The 19641-nt window shown below is 45.9% G+C and overlaps 1 protein-coding gene across 1 annotated transcript; it reads right to left on the bottom strand.

Moving 5' to 3' along the window:
• Positions 1–477: 477 nt before the first annotated feature.
• Positions 478–16443, bottom strand: ptprnb (protein tyrosine phosphatase receptor type Nb). The gene is made up of 23 exons (XM_080520193.1): positions 16313–16443; positions 10895–10945; positions 8777–8887; positions 8262–8358; positions 7767–7917; positions 7294–7687; positions 6593–6736; positions 6473–6507; positions 6194–6387; positions 5929–6015; positions 4867–4946; positions 4722–4786; positions 4129–4341; positions 3252–3581; positions 3029–3176; positions 2859–2932; positions 2700–2777; positions 2103–2222; positions 1870–2036; positions 1065–1118; positions 917–981; positions 748–821; positions 478–668 (listed from the first exon to the last, which is right to left on the bottom strand). The coding sequence occupies exons 1-23, from the start codon at positions 16392–16394 to the stop codon at positions 597–599; spliced, it is 2886 nt and encodes a 961-aa protein (XP_080376319.1). The 5' UTR covers positions 16395–16443; the 3' UTR covers positions 478–596.
• Positions 16444–19641: the final 3198 nt, after the last annotated feature.

Genomic DNA, 19641 nt, shown 5'->3' on the forward strand with positions numbered 1-19641 from the left:
GTTCAAACATGGACGTCAACCTTCATCGCCACAAGATTTCTATACATCTTGAACCAATTTAACTGCGGATGTAGAAAGTCACAGAGGTCACGTGAAGTGGTTGCAGCACTTGAACACTAAATGATTTATTTAAGGTCTCACATATACAAAATAGCTTTTATTTGATTATTTTTTTTCATAGCATGAATAGCATATATTTTTTTCTTTCTTTTTTTTTTTTTTTTTTAACTTGCGTGAGGTAAACGACGATATCCAGAGACTTGAAATGATCTGAATGGCACAGGGACACTTTCTGCAGAGGAAGCAGCATGGTTGGAGATTTAGCCTTCACACTTGGTTTTTTTGTTTTTTTTTCTTTTTTGAATTTACCTTGAACAGCGATTTCAACAAACTCCCACAGGAAAATACGTTTTTGCTTCAGTTTAGACTAAATTGGTGTAAATCTGATGTTTCAATAGTTTGTGGCACTTTGTTTTTTGTTTTGTTTTTTGAAATTTGGACATACTGCTTCTCCGGAAGGTCCCTGAACAGCCGTACCACTAACATGTAAACATCAGACGGGCGCTGGGGGGGGGGGGGGGGTGGGTCTTCTGGTTTCACTGAGGCAGGGCTTTGAGGATGGCGTTCACTTCCTCGGCGACCGCGGTCAACGCAAACTCAAACTGGTCCTGCGGAAGGAGAAGAAGCAACGGCGGCGTCTAAAACGGGGGCGAACCTGAAGGAGGGAGGGGGTCGTATTGCACCCACCTTTGTGCAGACCATCCCGGGCCTCTGGTCCCGGACGTGCTCCAGTGTGGCGGCGATGTCGATCTCTTTAACTCCTGGGGGAGGGGGGGGGGGGGGGGGGGGGGGGGGGACATGTCATCGTCAGACACAGCAACGCGGAAGACGGGCAAAACGCAGGTAAACCCTTCACCTTTAGCCATGCGGTTCAGAACCATGTCGATCAAGATGTACGTCCCAGTCCGGCCGGTCCCGTTGCTATGGGAACAAAAGACTTTCACGACAACATTCCCAAGCTTTTCTGCTGGTAAAAAAAAAAAAAAAACGCCGACGTACGGTACCTGCAGTGCACGATGATGGGGCAGGACCGTCCGCGGTAGCACTTGTTTACTTTCCTGAGGAGAGACGCCACAGATCACTTTGAAGGAAATAAAGAAACGTCTCGTGGGACTGAATTTGACGGACGGATAGAGGACGGGACGGCGATGGACGTCCTGCTGCAGCCACATCAGTCCGTGATCATTTTTGTGACTATGCAACTGGACCCAGAACAACTAGCTGCAAAACCACAAGAATGACACAGACAGATATGTTTACAAAATTAAAAACCAGGGGCTCCTGCTGACCTTCACCGCTCAGGGTGGGGGGGGGGCGGGGGGGATATTATTGTCACAGATGCTTTTAGATATCTTACAGTGGTAAAAGCAACCACAGTCACACATATTCCACTCCTTCATTTAGGTTCAATCTGATCTAAATGGGATCGTTTTGCTGAAAAATGATGGAAAAAAGTATTAATGCCCTTCATTATAATGTGTTGAATTGACCTGAGGGAACCAAAAATGGTTCATTCAATTTCAATTAATAGAATATTTTACTGGAATCATAGCCCGGGTTTGAAACCCTTTAATTGTGAATCTATTTCCCCTTTAATTCCCCCCTTTTTGATTACACGCTGAATCCACTGTGCAGAATTGAAGTTTCGCTGTTTTTGTTTGACCTTTACCCTCCATGTTGGAGTAATTAAAGTATACCCGGAGAGCACATTTCACACAGACAACCTACAATCACCTCGACGTTCACGTTTGCGTTGATGAAAGAAGTGTTGAAGGTGCTCCCAGTGTGAACAGAGGAGTGGTGCAGTACCTGCGGAAGTCCAGCAGGGGGCGCGTGGCGGTGGGGATGCCCTGAGCCGGCCAGCTGAGGAAGTGGAACTGGGTGAGCGTGCGGGTTTCCTGCGTCTGCACGTTCTTCAGGTAGAAGCTGCGCACCAGGAAGTCGTTGCACCAGATGTGCTCCGACACCAGGTTCACCTGCGGGAGGTGAAAGGAACCAGTTGCAGACTGATCACACACACACACATGCACACACACACACACCTCGTAGATGTGGTAGAGGGACGAGCCTTCGTCGGGCCAGTAGCGGTCACACTGCTTCTCTCCGTCCTCCACCAGGGCCGTCATCATCACGATCACCGTGCAGCCGTTCTCCCAAACCATCTACACCGCAATGCCACGCCATTTAATACAAACACACTCTGTACAGCTCGGCGCAACGTGACGACGATGAGGACGACTCCAGTGATTTTTTTTGTCCAAACATAATAAAAATCACACAGGAACGAAATAGAATTATCGGCGAAGATAATGGAAGAAGTGAACAGTTACAAGTCAAAAAAAAAATGCAGGACAAATAGAACCTACGAAACCTAAGAGAAATAATAATTAAAATACATTTGTATGCTATTTAAAAAAAAAAAGAAAAGATGATTCTGGTGCAAAGTAAAGGAAAATGTTGGGAAAAAACCCTCACATACTTGAATCTTCCACCTTCAAATTCTATATATATATATATATATATATAAATGTCAGATTAAATAACGGTCGGAAGTGATCCACTGTTTTCGAAAGCAAAAAGCAGCTTATTTTTAAACGACTTCTCGCCTCGATGACGTAACGACATCTCACTGGTCTGACCTGCCAGAAGTCGGAGATGGTGTGTGACAGGGGGCCCTGGGTGGCGATGTAGGCCGGCATGCGGGGGTCGTGCTCAATCTGCGGGGAAATCAAAAGGTCAGAGGTCAGCGCTCGCGCCCCGGGCGCTTTCCACGCTGCTTGCGGGAGCGGCGATCTCACTATGGTGCTGGCGTTGACGTAGTCCGAGCGCGAGGGGTTGATCTCCGCCTTCAGCTTCACTCTGGAGTGGTCGTCTGAAAGCGGCGAGAGAGAACAACAAAACAAAACAAAAGTTCAACACGCGCAGCCTCCTCCGTCCCGACAAACGCTGGCGAGGACGCGGGGCTCACAGGGCACCGAGTCGGCGCAGCGGTTCTTCTTGGCGTTGGCGTCGCTCTGGGCCTCGGCGACGGCGCTGGGCTCGGCCTGGTAGGAGCACAGAGCGTCCCACTCCTTCATCAGGCGGTCCTTGTTCCTCAGGTGGTCTTCCATGTACGCCTGGACGGAGAGCACAGGACACGTCAGGACGCCTCCGACGGACGTCGCCGCCGCCCGCCGCCGCCCGCGTCTCACCAGTATCATGTGTCCGGTGGAGATGTCCATGTTGGCCTGCGCCGGCTCCTCGCACCACGACGGCGTGCTGCTGTGCGAGCTCGGGCTGGGCTGCGCGCCGTCGCTGAACTGCGACGACACGCTGCTCACCCTGGAGTCGGCGCCGCCCGACGCCGCGCCGCACGCCCCCCTCCCGGCTCCGGCGGTGGTGGCTCCTCCTCCTCCTCCTCCTCCTCCTCCTCCTCCGCCTCCTCCTCCTCCGCCGCCTGTTGCTCCTCCCACAGCGCCCAGGGCGGCGGCCTCCAGGCGTCCGAAGGCGCCTTTGGAGGCCATGTGCTGGCGACACAGGTCCTGGTGAGCCAGTTATACATAAATATATATATATATATATATATATTTACATATATTTGGGGCCGCGTGTATTTATTTATTTACTGGTAGTCACGGGATGCATTTGCCTAACTTTTCCCAAGGTGAAAAGCATTTATTTATTTATTTATTTTGTCATAAGGCGGTCCGTTTTAATTCCACCGACGTCAAACCGACGGCCAAAACGTTCCGTTTTCAATTGCATATCCTCCGACATGGTGAGTGGTTTCCATGGTGACAGATGGAGGGCTTATCGGCCGTTCTCACTCAGCGACTCCAGCATCTTCCTGTGATCTTACTATTGATTTATCCTGCTTATTTCTAAGTGCCCATGTTCCGTTCTGTGCTTTACTTTAGGTCTTATACCCAGATATTCGTATATTTTTTTACTTTTATTTTTATTCTATTGTATTTTATAATATTCGTATGGACCAGATTGCTGCAACAAAACAATTTCCCTTCGGGGATGAATAAAGTAATTATCTTATCTGATCTGATCCAGCCTCCAGTGTCGCCCCCCTCGCCTCACCTGGTACTCCTGGTGGGTGTACGTCCCCCCCTCGGGGCCCAGGCCCAGCTTCTTGGCCGCCAGCCGGTGCGCGTGGTGCCGCAGACAGGCCACCGTCATGGCTGCCACCAGGACGCTGCCCATGCTGGCCATGGCCACCAGCGTGGCGAACACCCAGCGGGAGCCGGGCGGCTGGACCCTGGTCGCCAGGGGCAACGCCTTCACGTCGTCCCTCTGAGAGCGGGGGGCGACATTGAACGGCGAGGGTGAGACGTTTCCGACAAGCTCACGTATGCATTTATTTATTTAAGCGCTCGTCTTTTCCCTGGGCTTTGCTGGTTCAAAAAAAAAAAAAAAGGAACTTTAATCAATTCATCATAAGATTTATATGAACAAAGATACAAAAAACAAAGGTTTTCTTTGTTTTGGCGCAGAGCACACGCGATGAAAATGTCAAAGAAATTCCCCAAACGACTGCGGAAAATGACACCCAGACGTGAACGGAATTTTGATGACGCAATGCCGATTACGTGGAGCCCAAAACCGAGGCACGAGAACAATTACGCAAACTAATAAATGGTTTGTAATTCTTAAGCTGAACCTGCGTCGCTCACCTGTCCGCCGCCGCTCTGCAGCACCGTCAGGCCCGTGTCGGCCTCCAGGAAGCTCTTTTCGGCAACTGTTAAAGAAAATGTAAAAAAACAGTGAGAAAAACGCTTTAAAAGCGTCCCCGTGTTCCCGAAGGTCGACGGTACAAACCGGCTTTGTCGGCCACGTCTGCGGCCGTCAGGTTCTTGGCGTTGGGTTTGATCCTGAAGGAGATGGCCGGTCCGACCACGCTGCAGGAGACACAGCAGAGGAGAGGAGAGGAGAGGAGAGGAGAGGAGAGGAGAGGAGAGGAGAGGAGAGGAGAGGAGAGGAGAGGAGAGGAGAGGAGAGGAGAGGAGAGGAGAGGCGGCGGGTGAGATTCACCGTGACATAATCTGGAATAAGCTCTGATGAAAACAGCAGGATTGATGGGAAAGGCTGGAACGTTTCAAGCTTTTCAGAGCAAAAAAAATCTTGAGGACGTTTTGGACTCTTTAGTCTCATTTCCACTGTTTGGTTTTTTATTTATATTTTTGATAGATGCAATACCACAATATTTAAATATTCCACAATGTTCTTTTATTTCACTTTAAAATGATGATGCATTCCTTTTACCTTTATTATTAGTAGTAATAGTTTCAAATTAAAATACACTATTATTATTTAATATATTGTAAAATTATCACGATTGCTTTGCTGATGAATATTATGATTTTTCTTTATTTACTTTTTGTTATTATTATATTATACATTATTAGTATTATTGTTTCATTGTGTTTTAATGAAGAAAATGGTCAAAATAAAGACACACCATGATCTAATCCAATTTAATTTAATCCAATTAAATTAAATTAAATTAACTTTTGGAGTTTGAGAGATTTTACTACAGGTTTGACAAATCTATTTAAATTTAACTGAAATTGAAATGGTGTTTTTAACTTACAAACTTGTCTAAATGAGCAAAATGCGTTTAATTGTAACAATGAATAATTGTGTGCCTTCACCTTAATTCTGTGGCAAACAGTTTATAAAAAAAAGTGACTTTCATGTCAACAATAAAGTTGATGGGACTGAAGACCCGGGAGACAAAATTGACCGAAAGAGGAGATTTGTGCAGGTTGCCCAAAGGTCAAGGGGTCACTGGAGCAGAAACAAGGCGGGGAATCCAACCCGCGTGCAAGAAACGCTCCTCCGATTGATCGTCCAATCAGAGGACGGCGCCCTACGTCCTACCTGACGCTGGTGAAGGAGTCGGTGGAGAGGCCCGTCCTCCCCGCCAGCCGCTCCAGCAGTCGCACCCCGTCGTTCAGACCGAGGGGGCTGAAGACACACACACGCACACACACACACACACACACACACACACACACACACACACACACACACACACACACACACACACACACACGTCACACACACTCCAGTCTTCCACGACATTGACGACACGTCTCTCCCGCCCCCAGTCGCCCTGAACAAACAGGAAGTAAACCCGCCGCACCTCTGGTTGGTGACGATGTACCCGAACTCCCCGGCCTTGCTCGCCGCCGCCGCTGCCTCCTCCTTCTTCTTCTTCTTCTCCGGTTCCTCGGCTGCCGCGGCGGGAACCGCCTCCTTCTGAGCTCCGCCTTGTTTCGGCGGCTTGCTGGAGGAGAGCAGCGCTTCCGCTTTATAATCCATCGAACCCTCTGTCACCTGATGGAGGCGGACCAAGAGAGTCAATGTGAAACCGTCATATTTTCCTTTTTTTTTTTTTTTAATCACGTCTCACAGAACTCACCTTTTTCCCCGAGGCGGCCATATTCCCGTATTTATCTAAAATAGTAAATAAGAACAAACGATTATTCACGAAGTGAAGAAAGGAGCGAGCGTTCCCCGGCGCGGCGCGGCGCGGCCCCACCTTCGGTCTGCTTGGGCGCGTAGGAGCTCTCCAGCTGCAGCCGCTTCAGCGTGGACGGCAGGTTGTCCCTCTGCTCGGGGGACAGGTCCTTCACGTCCAGGCCGTAGTGGTCCAGCAGCAGGGCCAGCCTCTGCAGGGAGCGCTCTGGAGACGCACGGTAGAATGGACATTTTTAAACAAAAGTAATTAAAAGATGTACAAATGACTTCGGAAATAAAACAAAAATACACAAATAAAAACCAAATCCAAGCAGGAATGATGAAAACTGACCACAGACACAAAAGATAAGTACGGAAAAGACTATAAAAAAGTCAAGATTTGACAATAAAGAGATGCTAAATCCAAAAAGTAAGGTCTCAAAAAACGATTATGTTTATTATAAACATATATCTTGCTTTTATCTCGTGCTTATTTCTCCGTTCTGTGTTTTACTTTATGTCTTATACCCAGATATTTTTACATTTACTTTGATTTCTATTCTATTGTATTTTATAATATTCGTATGTACCGGATTGCTGCAACAAAACAATTTCCCTGCGGGGATGAATAAAGTAACTATCTATCTATGTAAGTGGACAAAAAGGGACTATTAAGAAGCTGCTGAATGACTGAAAAGACTCAAGAAGTGAGAGAAAATTCCCGCGAGGACGGAAACGACGAGAACTCAGGACCAAACCACACAAATAATGGAATCGTCTCACCGTCCAGCCCGGAAAGAGCGTCGTACTCCTTCTGGGCCTTCGTCTCCTCCTGCTCCTGCTCCTGCTTCTGTTTCTGCCGCTCGCCCAGCTGGGCCACCTGGGAAGCGTAGTCCTCGCCGTAATCCAGAGGGAAGTCCAGCTCCGGGAAGAACTGGGACAAGGAGGAGGAGGAGGAGGAGGAGGAGGAGGGGATCGCCCCTCTGTGACCGGACAGCGTCTGCACAGGCGAGGAAGAGGAGGAGGACGAAGGAGAGGCGAGGTAAAAGGACAGCAGGTCCTGGAGGAGCAGGCGGTCCCGGTCCAGGGGGTCCTCTCCGGGTCTGGAGCGAGTGAAGGCGGGGTTCTCGTCCAGGGAGTTGAGGGAGCGCTCCTCCTCGTCCTGGTAGCCGTACTGCTGCAGCAACAAACAGAAGATGAAGAAGAAGAAGAAGAAGAGGGGGAGGAGGAGGATAGGAGGTCTTGGTGGTTCTTGCCTTGTGGTAGGAGTACGGGTCCAGTTGGGGCTTCTGCATGTGGACCGAAGACCTGGACGGGTCCAGGACCATGTAGTCCAGGTACTGCTGCATCATCTCCGGCCCAGCTTCAGGGTCTTGACCCCGGCGGGGCTCCAGCAGCCTGGACGCCCTGGGGACGGGGGAATGTCCCGGTCATTGTCCAACTCTTTTGTTCACATTTTAGTTTTTGTCTTTCTATTTTTTTTTCCTTTTTATTTTTAAATATTATAATTTGTTTTTTTTGTTTTTTTTTTTTTTAATACATCTTTACATTTTTTAATTAATTTTTCGATTTTTTACATTTATTTTTTAATATTAAAATTTATTTTTTACATTTTTTATATTTATTTTTCAATTTATTTTTCAATGTAATTTATTTTTCAATTTTTTCAATACATTTTTTTTATTCACTTTTTTAATTTATTTAAAAAAAATAAAAATATTTTTTTTAATTTAACGTATTGTAGTTCTTACTGTTTGGGCGATCTCTCGACGGGTTTGGAGACGGTGGGAACGCGACTCAGCTCTCGGCTGATGATGGCCTGGGTCACGTCGTCCCTCCAGGTCAAACCTGGGCACACACACACACACCCACACACACACCCACACACACACCCACACACACACACACACACACACACACACACACACACACACACACGTCTACTGAGATTTATGCCGCCACACTCTCCTGCATCCACCCAGTTTTTAGTCAGTTTCAGGGCGTTTATCACTATTTTTAGCTCAACAATCAAGCTTTGTAGTCAGATTATGTTCTTTTTTTTTTTTTTTTTTTTACCGAGAACGACTACCAGTCTTAAAGGTGTAGAATATGGAGGAGTAATGGTGGAGGTGTGTTGTTTTGTTGGTAATCTGTAAATCTGCAATTTTTTTTTTCCCCACTGATTTGACTGAAGATGTCTGCTTTCTCACTTCAGTGCAACTCTGAATCGCACACCCGACACCCGGTGAAAGCGGCGGAGACTCACCCTGCACCATCAGGTCCTTGAGGACGTCCTGGAGTTTGTGCAGGACGGGTACGGACACCTGGTACTGGACGGGCTCCTGGCGGGGGGCGTGGCACTGTCCGAACAGACCGTCTGCGCAGAGAGAAAAGACGATTCCTCATCCTCCCTGAACGCAACGACTCAGTGTAGTCTGGCACTCTTCGCCTTCGCCAAGCAACGTTTTCGCAAAAAACTATTCGCCCGGATTGCAGGAAAGTCTTCAGGCATGATTCGTCATCATCCAAGGACCAATCGAATAGACGTTGGGATGATGGCGGTTAACCGTTTCCGAACAAACCCCCCAAAAAGCCGTGGGGAAAATGTCCCATACAAAGCGGATGGGAGAGGCGCCGAAAGGGGGAAATCGGCTTCTGCAAAAACTATTTACCTGAACCGCATGACAGTTTCAGGGATGAGTTGCGTTTATCCAAAGATGGTTTCATTGAAGTTTGAGAGTGATCGGGTCAAAGGTCAAGGCCCCGGGTCGCAAAAAGGTAAAAAAAAAAAAATGCATTTTCATTATAACGCGGTCAGTTTTGAACCAATTGATGTCAAACGGACACCAAAATCTCCACTTTGCAATTCCCCATCCTCTGATATGCCACATAAAGCAGTGATGTCATCACTCTGGTTAGCGGTTGGGTGGGGGGGGTCAAAGGTCATGGGGGGGGGTCACGTGGAAAATGTGTACATCAGTGTCAAACAGTGAGAACAGGAAGCAATTCAATCAACCGTGACAAATGATGGGAGGAGTGTTGTGGTTGGGTCAAATAACCTTGCAATCCGTTGGTTTCCACGGCGACAAATGTGGCGTTTGGCGAAGGTAATGCGTTCTGCCGAGTGGTTTTTCGGATTAATCTCTCTATTCCCGTAAATGTTGACCAAATGGGGTTTGTCACGCACACATTGGGGGGGAAAACAAGGGCAGACCCAGAAAACGTCTGCACAAGAAAAACACAAATGTAGAGAAACGCACGAAAACAAAACACAGAAAAAAAAACGAGAAAAAAAACAAAAAAACACTCGCATACAACAGATAAAACATTAATCTGACATGTGTGCACAAAAACTCCTTAAATCAACAGAGAGAAGACACACACCTGTGTGTGTGTGTGTGTGTGTGTGTGTGTGTGTGTGTGTGTGTGTGCGCGTGTGTGTAGGCCACGGGTGAGTCATCACCCTTGTCTCGCTCCATCCCTCATCAAACACACACACACACACACGGGAGACACACAGTCGTCAGGCAAGTGATGTCACTGTTGTCATGGAGACGGCCGGATGGAGCCGCGATTGGCCCGAGAGCAGCTGACGGAGGGAGCCCTTGTTTACGTTGCTCCCGTACTCCTTTATCCTCTCTTTTGCTTCCCGCACTCTCCTCCTTTCATCCGCCCGTCCATCATCCCTCGCACCCCCCCCCCCCCCCCCCTCTCTCTCAATCAACTCATTCTCCCTCCACCTCAGCTCACGGAGAAAAGGATCCACTCGCGTCACTTCGGTGACGTCTCACGGTAAACGGGTGGTTTCAGTCACGTACTGCTTCAGAATGTGGGATAATGATACAGAATAAAAGTACGTCAAGGCTCAAAGCTACAATTTAACCATCTCGTGTCTCGGCCAGGTGAAGCCGTCTCATTATAAAACCTGACAAGCGTGGCCCCGGGAGGAAATCAACTTCTATTCAACTTCTATTCAGAAAAGTTGTACATTTCATACCTGATTTGTTGCGGTTTTGCTCCTTTTAAGCATTTAGTTTTTGACATAATTCATATCTTAGCAGTTTTAGCCATTTGGACTGTTTTCTTCTTGTTAAGCCGTTTTATCATTTTATTTTTTTTAACAAAAAAACACAACCTGCTGCGCTCCTTTCCTTGCAAACCCGCATCAGATCACACAGTCTTCAGCGGTGCATGATGGGAAGCAGACGATGGTTCAGCGTCCCCTCCACTCCATCCGAGGGAACCAAACATCCAGGAACACGCCGCCGTCGTTATAGGCGGCGGCGCTCAGGCCACAAGCGTCAATATGAGCGTCTCGAGCCCGGAGGCCTCACGAAGCTCTATTTACCGCCACAGGTTCAGCGGCTCAGATTGCAATACTCACCGTCGTGGCACAGCTGTTCTCTCGGGCAGAGGTTCTTCTCAAACAAACAACCTGCAAACACAGAAAAACAAAGAATTTCACTTAACCTGGAGATGAACTTAAACCACGGTGCTTTAAAAGAAACCTATAGAATCTTATAGATCAGGGGTCGGCAACCTTTAATGCTCAAAGAGCCGTTTGGTCCCGTTTCCCACTGAACTCGACACCCAGAGACACGCATTTTATTTTGACAGTCCCACAGGAAGACCATGCCAGGAGGACACGACACACAAAACCTTCTTCACTGCTGGTCGACAACTTACAACTAATAAACTAAACTACATTAACTAAGCAACACTACAAACCTAATATAACCCCCAATAATTACATTTAAAACCCGACAAACAGAAACTCCCATAATGCATTGCAGCTCTCAGCTCCTTTATCACTACACATTATTAAAATGGAAGATCTGGATTGTTAGAACCATGAGTGTGATGGTGTGTCTTTAATGTCCTGTAGTTGTTGTGTGATTCACTAGAATGTTCCGTCACTCTCAACAAGTCCGCAATGAACCTCCTGGAACTGTCGGCTTTTACTGTGAAAGGTACAGGAAGCTCCCAGCTTCAGACACCAGTTGAGCCGCTGTCATGACCTGCAGCCGCAATTCTACGTTCTTCATGCCATTATTGTTGTAAAGACGTGACATCGCTGCGTCGTTCACGACCCTACATTTGACCGCTCACACGCCGCCGAGCGCCACACCAACGCCGCGTTGCCAAGGGAGTCTGCAGATGTAAGCGGGGGGGCACGCGCGTGTTTCCAGGTGACCTTTCCTCGGCTTCTAATCAGCGGCGAGGCGGTTAAGAGAGCGCTGCCCGCTCTGTTTGTTTACGTGTGTGTTTGAGCCGGGCGCTCGTCGAGGATCTATGTAACCCTGAACACTCCGTTTCCATTTGAATCGTCGACAAACTGACTTTTCCCCCCCCTCCACCTGAAGACGAGAAAAAGCGGATGGCGCTCCTGTGCGTTCTCTCCATACGCCTCGCCCGGCGTCTTTCCGACGATGACTAATCTCTCTCCTCCAGCCCACGCGTCCCTCCATCCCTCCATCCTTCACTTCGGCAAGACGTCCAATCTCCATCCGTCACGGCCACCGAAGCGTGAAAAATCCCCGGGTAATGAGGAGGAACTGGAGCGATCAAACACCTCCAGAGTGATACTTGATATGTTGAGTATTTGCACTGATATTATTATTATTATCTCGTGAAATCAAAGAGTTTTAAGCAAAGTTAGTGTCCGTATCCTGAAACCAAAAAGGAAAAAAGGAGGCCGTTTGACTGAGCTCTGACTCAGAAGATTTTTTATTTTATTTTTTTCTCATTAGCTTCACTAAACGTGGCCTCGCTCCAACGCCAAGCGCCGGATCCCTCCTCCTTCCTCCCACAGCGAGTCCAACAGGCAGCTCTCGCGCGAAACAGAGACTTAATTTTAGCTTCCCTCCTCTGCGCGGACTGACCAATTTCTGCTCATTACACCGAGGGCAAAAACAAAATCCAACCAACTTGATGACTCACATTCTCTGCCTTCGGTTTTCCTCGAAGTATCAGAAGTGCACAGTTTTCATAATGATCTTATTCGAGGGGCTTAAAAATGGAGAATCTTCCAATAATAATAAAGAAAGTAGTATTTGTGTACTTGACACTTTATTAGCGGCTGCAAACAGCATGAACACGCACCGGCAGCGCTTTAAAAGCTGGAATTAGTTGTCGGGGGTGGGGATGATTGGCGGCGGGTCACAAACCCCCCGCGGCTCGGTTCACCTTTCAACTTCCACCTTCACGCCGCCTCGCGCAAACCTCAAGGCTGTGTAATTGAGCCGATGAGACTCTACGTCCGGAAATCGATTTTTCTTCATTCCAAAGTTCAGTAAATGACAATTGTTTTTTTGTTTTTTTTTCATCGATCGTCTTCTTTAACACCAATTTTATGGAGGTAAAAGATTCACTAGACACAACTAGACAATGTAATAATGGCCTAGAATGTGAAGAATTACACCATTTTAGATACAATAAAGCCAATAATAAGTGTAAATTTATATTTGATTGAGGATTTCCCAGGTCTGCTCTGAGCCATGCTGTCAGCATGTAAAAACATTCACCGTATTTTGCACCATTAAAATCAGCTTTATGTTGTCATTATAGTCATTTTCATCAATAATTGTGTTTTTGTTGCCAAAATGCATCAATTTTCATCACATTTTAAATCTAAAAGGTTCTCCTGACACTATTTTAGCAGTCCAGCTCACTCAACGTGACATTTCAGCTGGACTGAGAGAGAGAGAGAGAGAGAGAGCAGGGGAGAGAGGGAAGGAGAGAGAGAGAGGGAAGGAGAGAGAGATAAATAGAGATAGATAAATAGAGAGATGGAGAGAACAAGAGATAGAGAGAGAGATAGAGAGCGAGAGAAAGAGGGAAAGAGAGCGAGAAAGAGAGATAGCGAGAGAGGGAGAGAGAGAGATAGAGAGAGAGCGATGGAGAGAAAGAGAGAGATAAATAGAGAGGGAGATGAGAGAGATAGAGATAGAGAGAAATAGAGAGAGAGAGAGCAAGAAATAGAGAGAGAGAGAGAAAGGGGGATAGAGAGCGAGAAAGAGAGATAGCGAGAGAGGGAGAGAGAGAGAGATAGAGAGCGATATAGAGAAAGAGAGAGAGATAAATAGAGAGGGAGATGAGAGAGATAGAGATAGAGAGAAATAGAGAGAGAGAGAGAGAGCGAGAAATAGAGAGAGAGAGAAAGAGGGATAGAGAGCGAGAAAGAGAGAGATAGCGAGAGGGAGAGAGAGAGATAGAGAGAGAGCGATATAGAGAAAGAGAGAGATAAATAGAGAGGGAGATGAGAGAGATAGAGATAGAGAGAAATAGAGAGAGAGAGAGAAATAGAGAGAGAGAGAGTGAGCAGGAGAGAGGGAAGGAGAGAGAGAGCAGGAGAGAGTGGGAGAGAGTGGGAGAAAGAGGGAAAGAGGGATAGAGAGAGAGAGAAATAGAGAGAGCGAGAAGGCTAGAGAGGGAGGGAGAGAGAGATAGATAAATAGACATAGATAGAGAGATGGAGAGAGAGAACGAAGGATAGAGAGCGAGAAAGAGAGAGATAGTGAGAGAGAGAGATAGAGATAGAGAGCGATATAGAGAAAGAGAGAGAGATAAATAGAGAGGGAGACAGAGAGAGAGATAGAGACAGAGAGAGAGATAGAGACAGAGAGAGAGATAGAGACAGAGAGAGAGATAGAGACAGAGAGAGAGATAGAGAGCGAGAGAGCGAGAGAGCGAGAGAGAGAGAGAGAGAGAGAGAGAGAGAGATCCAGTCGCTGTCCGTGGTGCTGAAGCGTCCTCCGGTGTGAAGCTCAGCTGGTCTCATCACTAAAAGCCAAAGGGGTCAAGTCCTGAGTCCCGACCGGGAGCAGTGACACGTTTCACCGCTCTCTGTTCCCAGCAGGGATCCTGTTCACGGCCCCTCCTGCGACGCCATGTTGGGCGAGCGGCGTGCGAGCGGCCTCGCCGCCGCTCGCCTCTGAAGCAACCAGGGCCGAGGCGTCACTGGAGGTCTGGACCGTCGTCACGGCCACTGGGATTGCTTTGTGTTTACATCCGACATTTTCTGCTCAATACTCCAGATTTTCCAACCTTGTTTTCTTCTTCGCTCTACATTACGTTGGCGTCTCAGATATTTTGCACCTTTGTTTTTGTGGATTCCGTCCCTGTTTTTGTTTCTCATTTCTCACTTTGCGTCTCTTTTAGCACTTTATTTTCCACCCGTTAAATCCATTTTGCAAGTCTAACGCATCCATTTCTTACTGATTGTATTGATTCTCTTTGTTGCTTTTATGCGATCACTAATTACGGCAAATGTCTTTTCCCTTGGTTTTGACCCCAGTATTCTTGTGTGTCATACTTCTATTAACTTGTCCTTCCTTCCCGGCGGCTGGATGTTTCTCCCTCGGTTCTGTCTTTCCCTTCTCAGCTTTATTTTCGCGTCTCATTTCAACTCTCTTTTGAGGGGCTTTTGTCGGCCACTTCAAAGCGAGTCAAAAGATCAGACACATAATCCCTTTACGGGGGAAACCTGCAGGAGAAACGGGGGGATTTTTTCTGTCTGTATGACGCGGCACAATATTGTGCTTGGTTAAGAAATACTGTTTGACACCCCTTGGCTTTGAATTGACATGTTTGTTAAGTAATCTGGGCCGTCTTTGATGTAGACTTTCAACTGAATGCCTAGAGCAGCACATACATACACCCACATGGGTAACTGACTTTTTTTTTTTTTCCTTTATTGTTTATATTTGCATAGCAGCTTTGGCAAGATCTTGTAGGATCTTTAGGGATTCGGGGATAACTCATATGAGTTCAAACTTTTGGAGGAGTTTGAGAGCACTGCAGTATTTAATATAAATTTAAATATATATTTTATCTCTGGCATATGTTTATTTTAAACTTTTCTCTTTCCAAATATAGACGACTATATATAATAATATAATAAAACAATGCATATGCTAAAAATAATGAGGGGGAAAAACATATGTGTATATTTTTCTAAACATACAACAGTATAACAATATTAATATGGAGTAGGGGGAAGCAAAATGCTGATCTCGCCCCATCTGTATTATCTATCTCGATTAGGGAAAATTCAACAACAAATCAGTCACAACGCTGCTTTAATTGCAATTGTTAAAGTCCCTATTTCTAGTAGACATTACAAACAGTAGAGCGCTTTAGAAGACGCTTGCTTCTCCGAGAATCATGATTATGATGCTACTGGTCTATAATTTCCCCTCTTCATATCACTGTCCAGTGGATTGCGCTGCAGGAGAAGGTATATTCCGCTACTTTCTGCTCCCGTGCAGGCGCAGATCTTGCACACTCAACAACACTATGATTCATTCAGGCAGGCGACCTGCGGTCACAACGCTTGCGTCAGTGACGCAATTTGGCACGGATGCAAACTGATCAGAGGAATATATATATATATATATATATATATATATATATATATATAGTGCTCAATAATGGAGTAATTTCATTATTGCGCACTTCCCGCACACATTATAACAACTGGTTTCCAGTTTTTTTCCCCCCCAACGCTGTCACAGCACACAATACAGTGTAGAAACTTCATTTTACAGGCGTATTTTTCAGCTTCAGCAACTTTGACGCACGGGAATAAAAATGCGCGCTCACTTGCAGAATGGTGCGCGAGAGATCGGCGACTTGTTCGAAGCAGACAGGTTGAGGAGAAAGTGTCGCTGCCGCGGGCGTTCGTCGCTCGGAAAGTCGTGATTTACGCGCCGCGCCTCTCCGCAGTTCATTATCAGGGGGGGGTGAGGAGGGTTGGGGGGGGGTGGAAAAGTGCGTCCGTCTCGGCCGGCGGCTTCCTTACCGTGTCGGGCGGCCGCGCACAGCCGGCAGGAGGCGGTGAGGAGGAGGAGGCACAGAGCCGCCCAGAGCCGCGGAGACTTCATGGTTCATCCAACCATCCGACCAGCCGCTGCTGCTGCGCTTCTACCAGCTCTCCATGACCGAGCTGAGGGGAGGCTGCTGGAGCACTGAGGAGAGAGGGAGGGAGGGAGGGAGGGAGGGAAAGAGAGAGAGAGAGAGAGAGAGAAGGGAGGTGAGTGTTAGATTTGGACCACAGGAGGCGCTATAGAGTCAGACCTCCATGAAGACGTATACAATATTGGCACACATGCAATCTAATAATGTGGAATATTTCCTGAAATAACTTTGTTTTTATTATTATTATTATTTTTAAAGCAAATAAAAACAATCCCCCCCAAAAAAACAACCCAACTTTGGAACTGTCGAACCTCACTGTTGCCGCTCACAAACTGTCTGCGGCTCTCGAGTCTCTCTGCTCGGTGAGCATGCGCACTACGGTTGGTTCAGGGACCGTTTGCGGAAGACGTAAATGTAAAGAATGTCAACTCTGAAAAGGAAAACATAGAATTTGGGATCTATCCTGGGACCTCTTTTGTTTATTGTTTCCGTGATTGTCTTTGTACATTGTTCTACTGACATGGGAAATTGTGGATAAATACATAAATAAATAAAATAAGGTTAAAAGGTCAGCCCTCATCTTGACTCCATATCATTCAGGACATCAGACAGAAATCTGGCTGCAATTATGGAATAGAAACAAACACACTCGCTTCTGTAAAAAAATCCAGATATAAAACATTATTTGCGTGGGCTTTTGAATAATCAAGACTTATTTTAATACCTTCATCTTATTTATTCAAATTTGTATGCTGTTTTCAATCCCTTCAAAACACATTTGGAACTGGGATTCACTTGCAGATTGCTCCGTGAACGTAATCGGGTTAATTTCTTGAAGTGATGCGGTGAAGCGCTGCTGCTCATGTAGAAATGAATCACATCCATGTCGGATATGTGGAGCAAACAAGGGACCAGCTTTCATATGTGACCGTCTCAAGTAAGTCAAAAATCTTTTTTTTTCTTGGGCAAGTCAAGTCAAGACTCCACAAACACAACACAACACTTACAAATTCTAAAGTGTCCCAATCACAGCTGTACAAATCTTATTCTACAAGTCTCAGATTAAAAAAAAACTGACATTGTTGCTCCGATTGTTGCGGTTTATTTTGGTGCAAAACATATTTTGTGTGCCTGAATCAAACATTTGAAGTTGTGGACAAAATCTGAATTGAACTCTGGATGACTCATATATATATATATATATATATATGCATACATAGTTGCTCCACATAGAAAACATTTTTAATATGAATAGAATAGTATATTAAGATATTCAATAAGTAAGAATACAATATGAAATAAGTAAATACAAAGTAATATTTACAAATGGCAAATAAATATATACACAGTAAAGGGCTGGACAGTAAAAACTACTTACAAAGAAACGATCAGCTGATCCCTGTAATCAAGCTGGAGCTTCATTTCGTGCCAGGTCTGAGAAAAACAGCATGTTGGACAGAATAGAGGAAAACTCATCAACATACGAGTAAGTCTTACCTTAAACTTGTTAATAAAAGATACTTGTGGACCAAAAAACACTTAATAATCACCTCCGACTGAAAGTTCCGTTTTTAAATAGTTTGATCTTGGATATATAATCCTCCACTGTGGAGAAATAAATGTTTTTAAACAGATTCGTCTCGCAGCTTCTTCCTCTGCAGCTGCAGCGCGAGGGCGTCTGGACTCACGCGCGCCCCCTACCGTCAGGCGAAAGAACAGACGGCCTCATCTATGTTATTAAACTAACAGCAGCAGAGACAACGATTCGATGCCGGTTATATTTTTAGCCACATTAATGAATTAACTCGACAACTCTGACATATTTCCGAGAGGGGTCTGGCTACGTGTCTACGTGTTATTGTAAAGCTAAGTAATGCTAACGGTAGCTATCAATAAAGCAGCCAAAGTATCAACATGTAATGTAAAACAACATGACGTATTACTGTAGTTTATATTAGTATCTAAAGTTGTTAAAATAGCTCAACCTTAATCAGTTGTAGTAAAGAAATTAACAAATCAAATGCAGGAGTAATACTAATCCAGCAGCGATTGATAAAAGTGGCTGCTTTTAATTTTCTCTTTTATTTTAATGTATATTGTATATGGGTGTGTTTACATTTGCCATGTATTCCATAGGGGGGAAAGCATTTTTGTGGTTGATCTCTGTGACGTGCCAACCAGCAGCCTGCAACACACTGAAAACTTTACCTGTAAGGACACCATGTCATACTGAGTTTCAATAAAATTATAATTCTTTAAGCATTTTAAACTGTTTTCATTCAAATTATTATTATTATATTAGAGCGATGCTACAATCAAAGATGCCATTGTGGCTCCTGTGTAGAAACCTGCTCACTCCCTGCTTTCTGTAACATGCAACTTTTACAGGTAAACATTATCAAATGTTCATTAAAAGAATATACATTTTATACAAGTTGTGTTGTCTTGGGCTGTTTTGTTGTCTTGTTCTTTCACACAATGTTGAGTTCAAATGTCTGTCAGGTTTTGAAGCCAACAATGAATCATTGTTGAAATGACTAATATAATGTCAGTGTGGACTAATTAAAAACCCTCAGTGTCTTGATGTGTTTGAATATTGAAATATGTGTGTTTGTATGTTTTAAGAAGAGCAGTGCACTAATGTTTCTTCCAGACTGGACGTCACTAAACAGGTGGAGACGACAGAGGAAGACCAGTCTCTGGTGGTCAAAGACTATTGATGCAGCGTTGGAAAGATCATTTTTCTGTCTTTTCCAGAGGAAACATGTGAATCAAGGATTGTTGGAGACTGAAGACGAACAGTCCCTTCTGTACTGGACATGGAGGAACAGGCCCTTCAGTACTGGACATGGAGGAACAGGACCTTCAGTACTGGACACGAGGGAACAGGCCCTTCAGTACTGGACACAAGGGAACAGGCCCTTCAGTACTGGACATGGAGGAACAGGACCTTCAGTACTGGACATGGAGGAACAGGCCCTTCAGTACTGGACATGGAGGAACAGGCCCTTCACTACTGGACACGAGGGAACAGGCCCTTCAGTACTGGACACGAGGGAACAGGCCCTTCAGTACTGGACACGAGGGAACAGGCCCTTCAGTACTGGACACGAGGGAACAGGCCCTTCAGTACTGGACATGAGGGAACAGGCCCTTCAGTACTGGACATGAGGGAACAGGCCCTTCAGTACTGGACACGAGGGAACAGGCCCT

The sequence above is a fragment of the Blennius ocellaris genome (assembly GCF_963422515.1).
Source record: "Blennius ocellaris genome assembly, chromosome: 24".
NCBI classification, from domain to species: Eukaryota; Metazoa; Chordata; class Actinopteri; order Blenniiformes; family Blenniidae; genus Blennius; species Blennius ocellaris.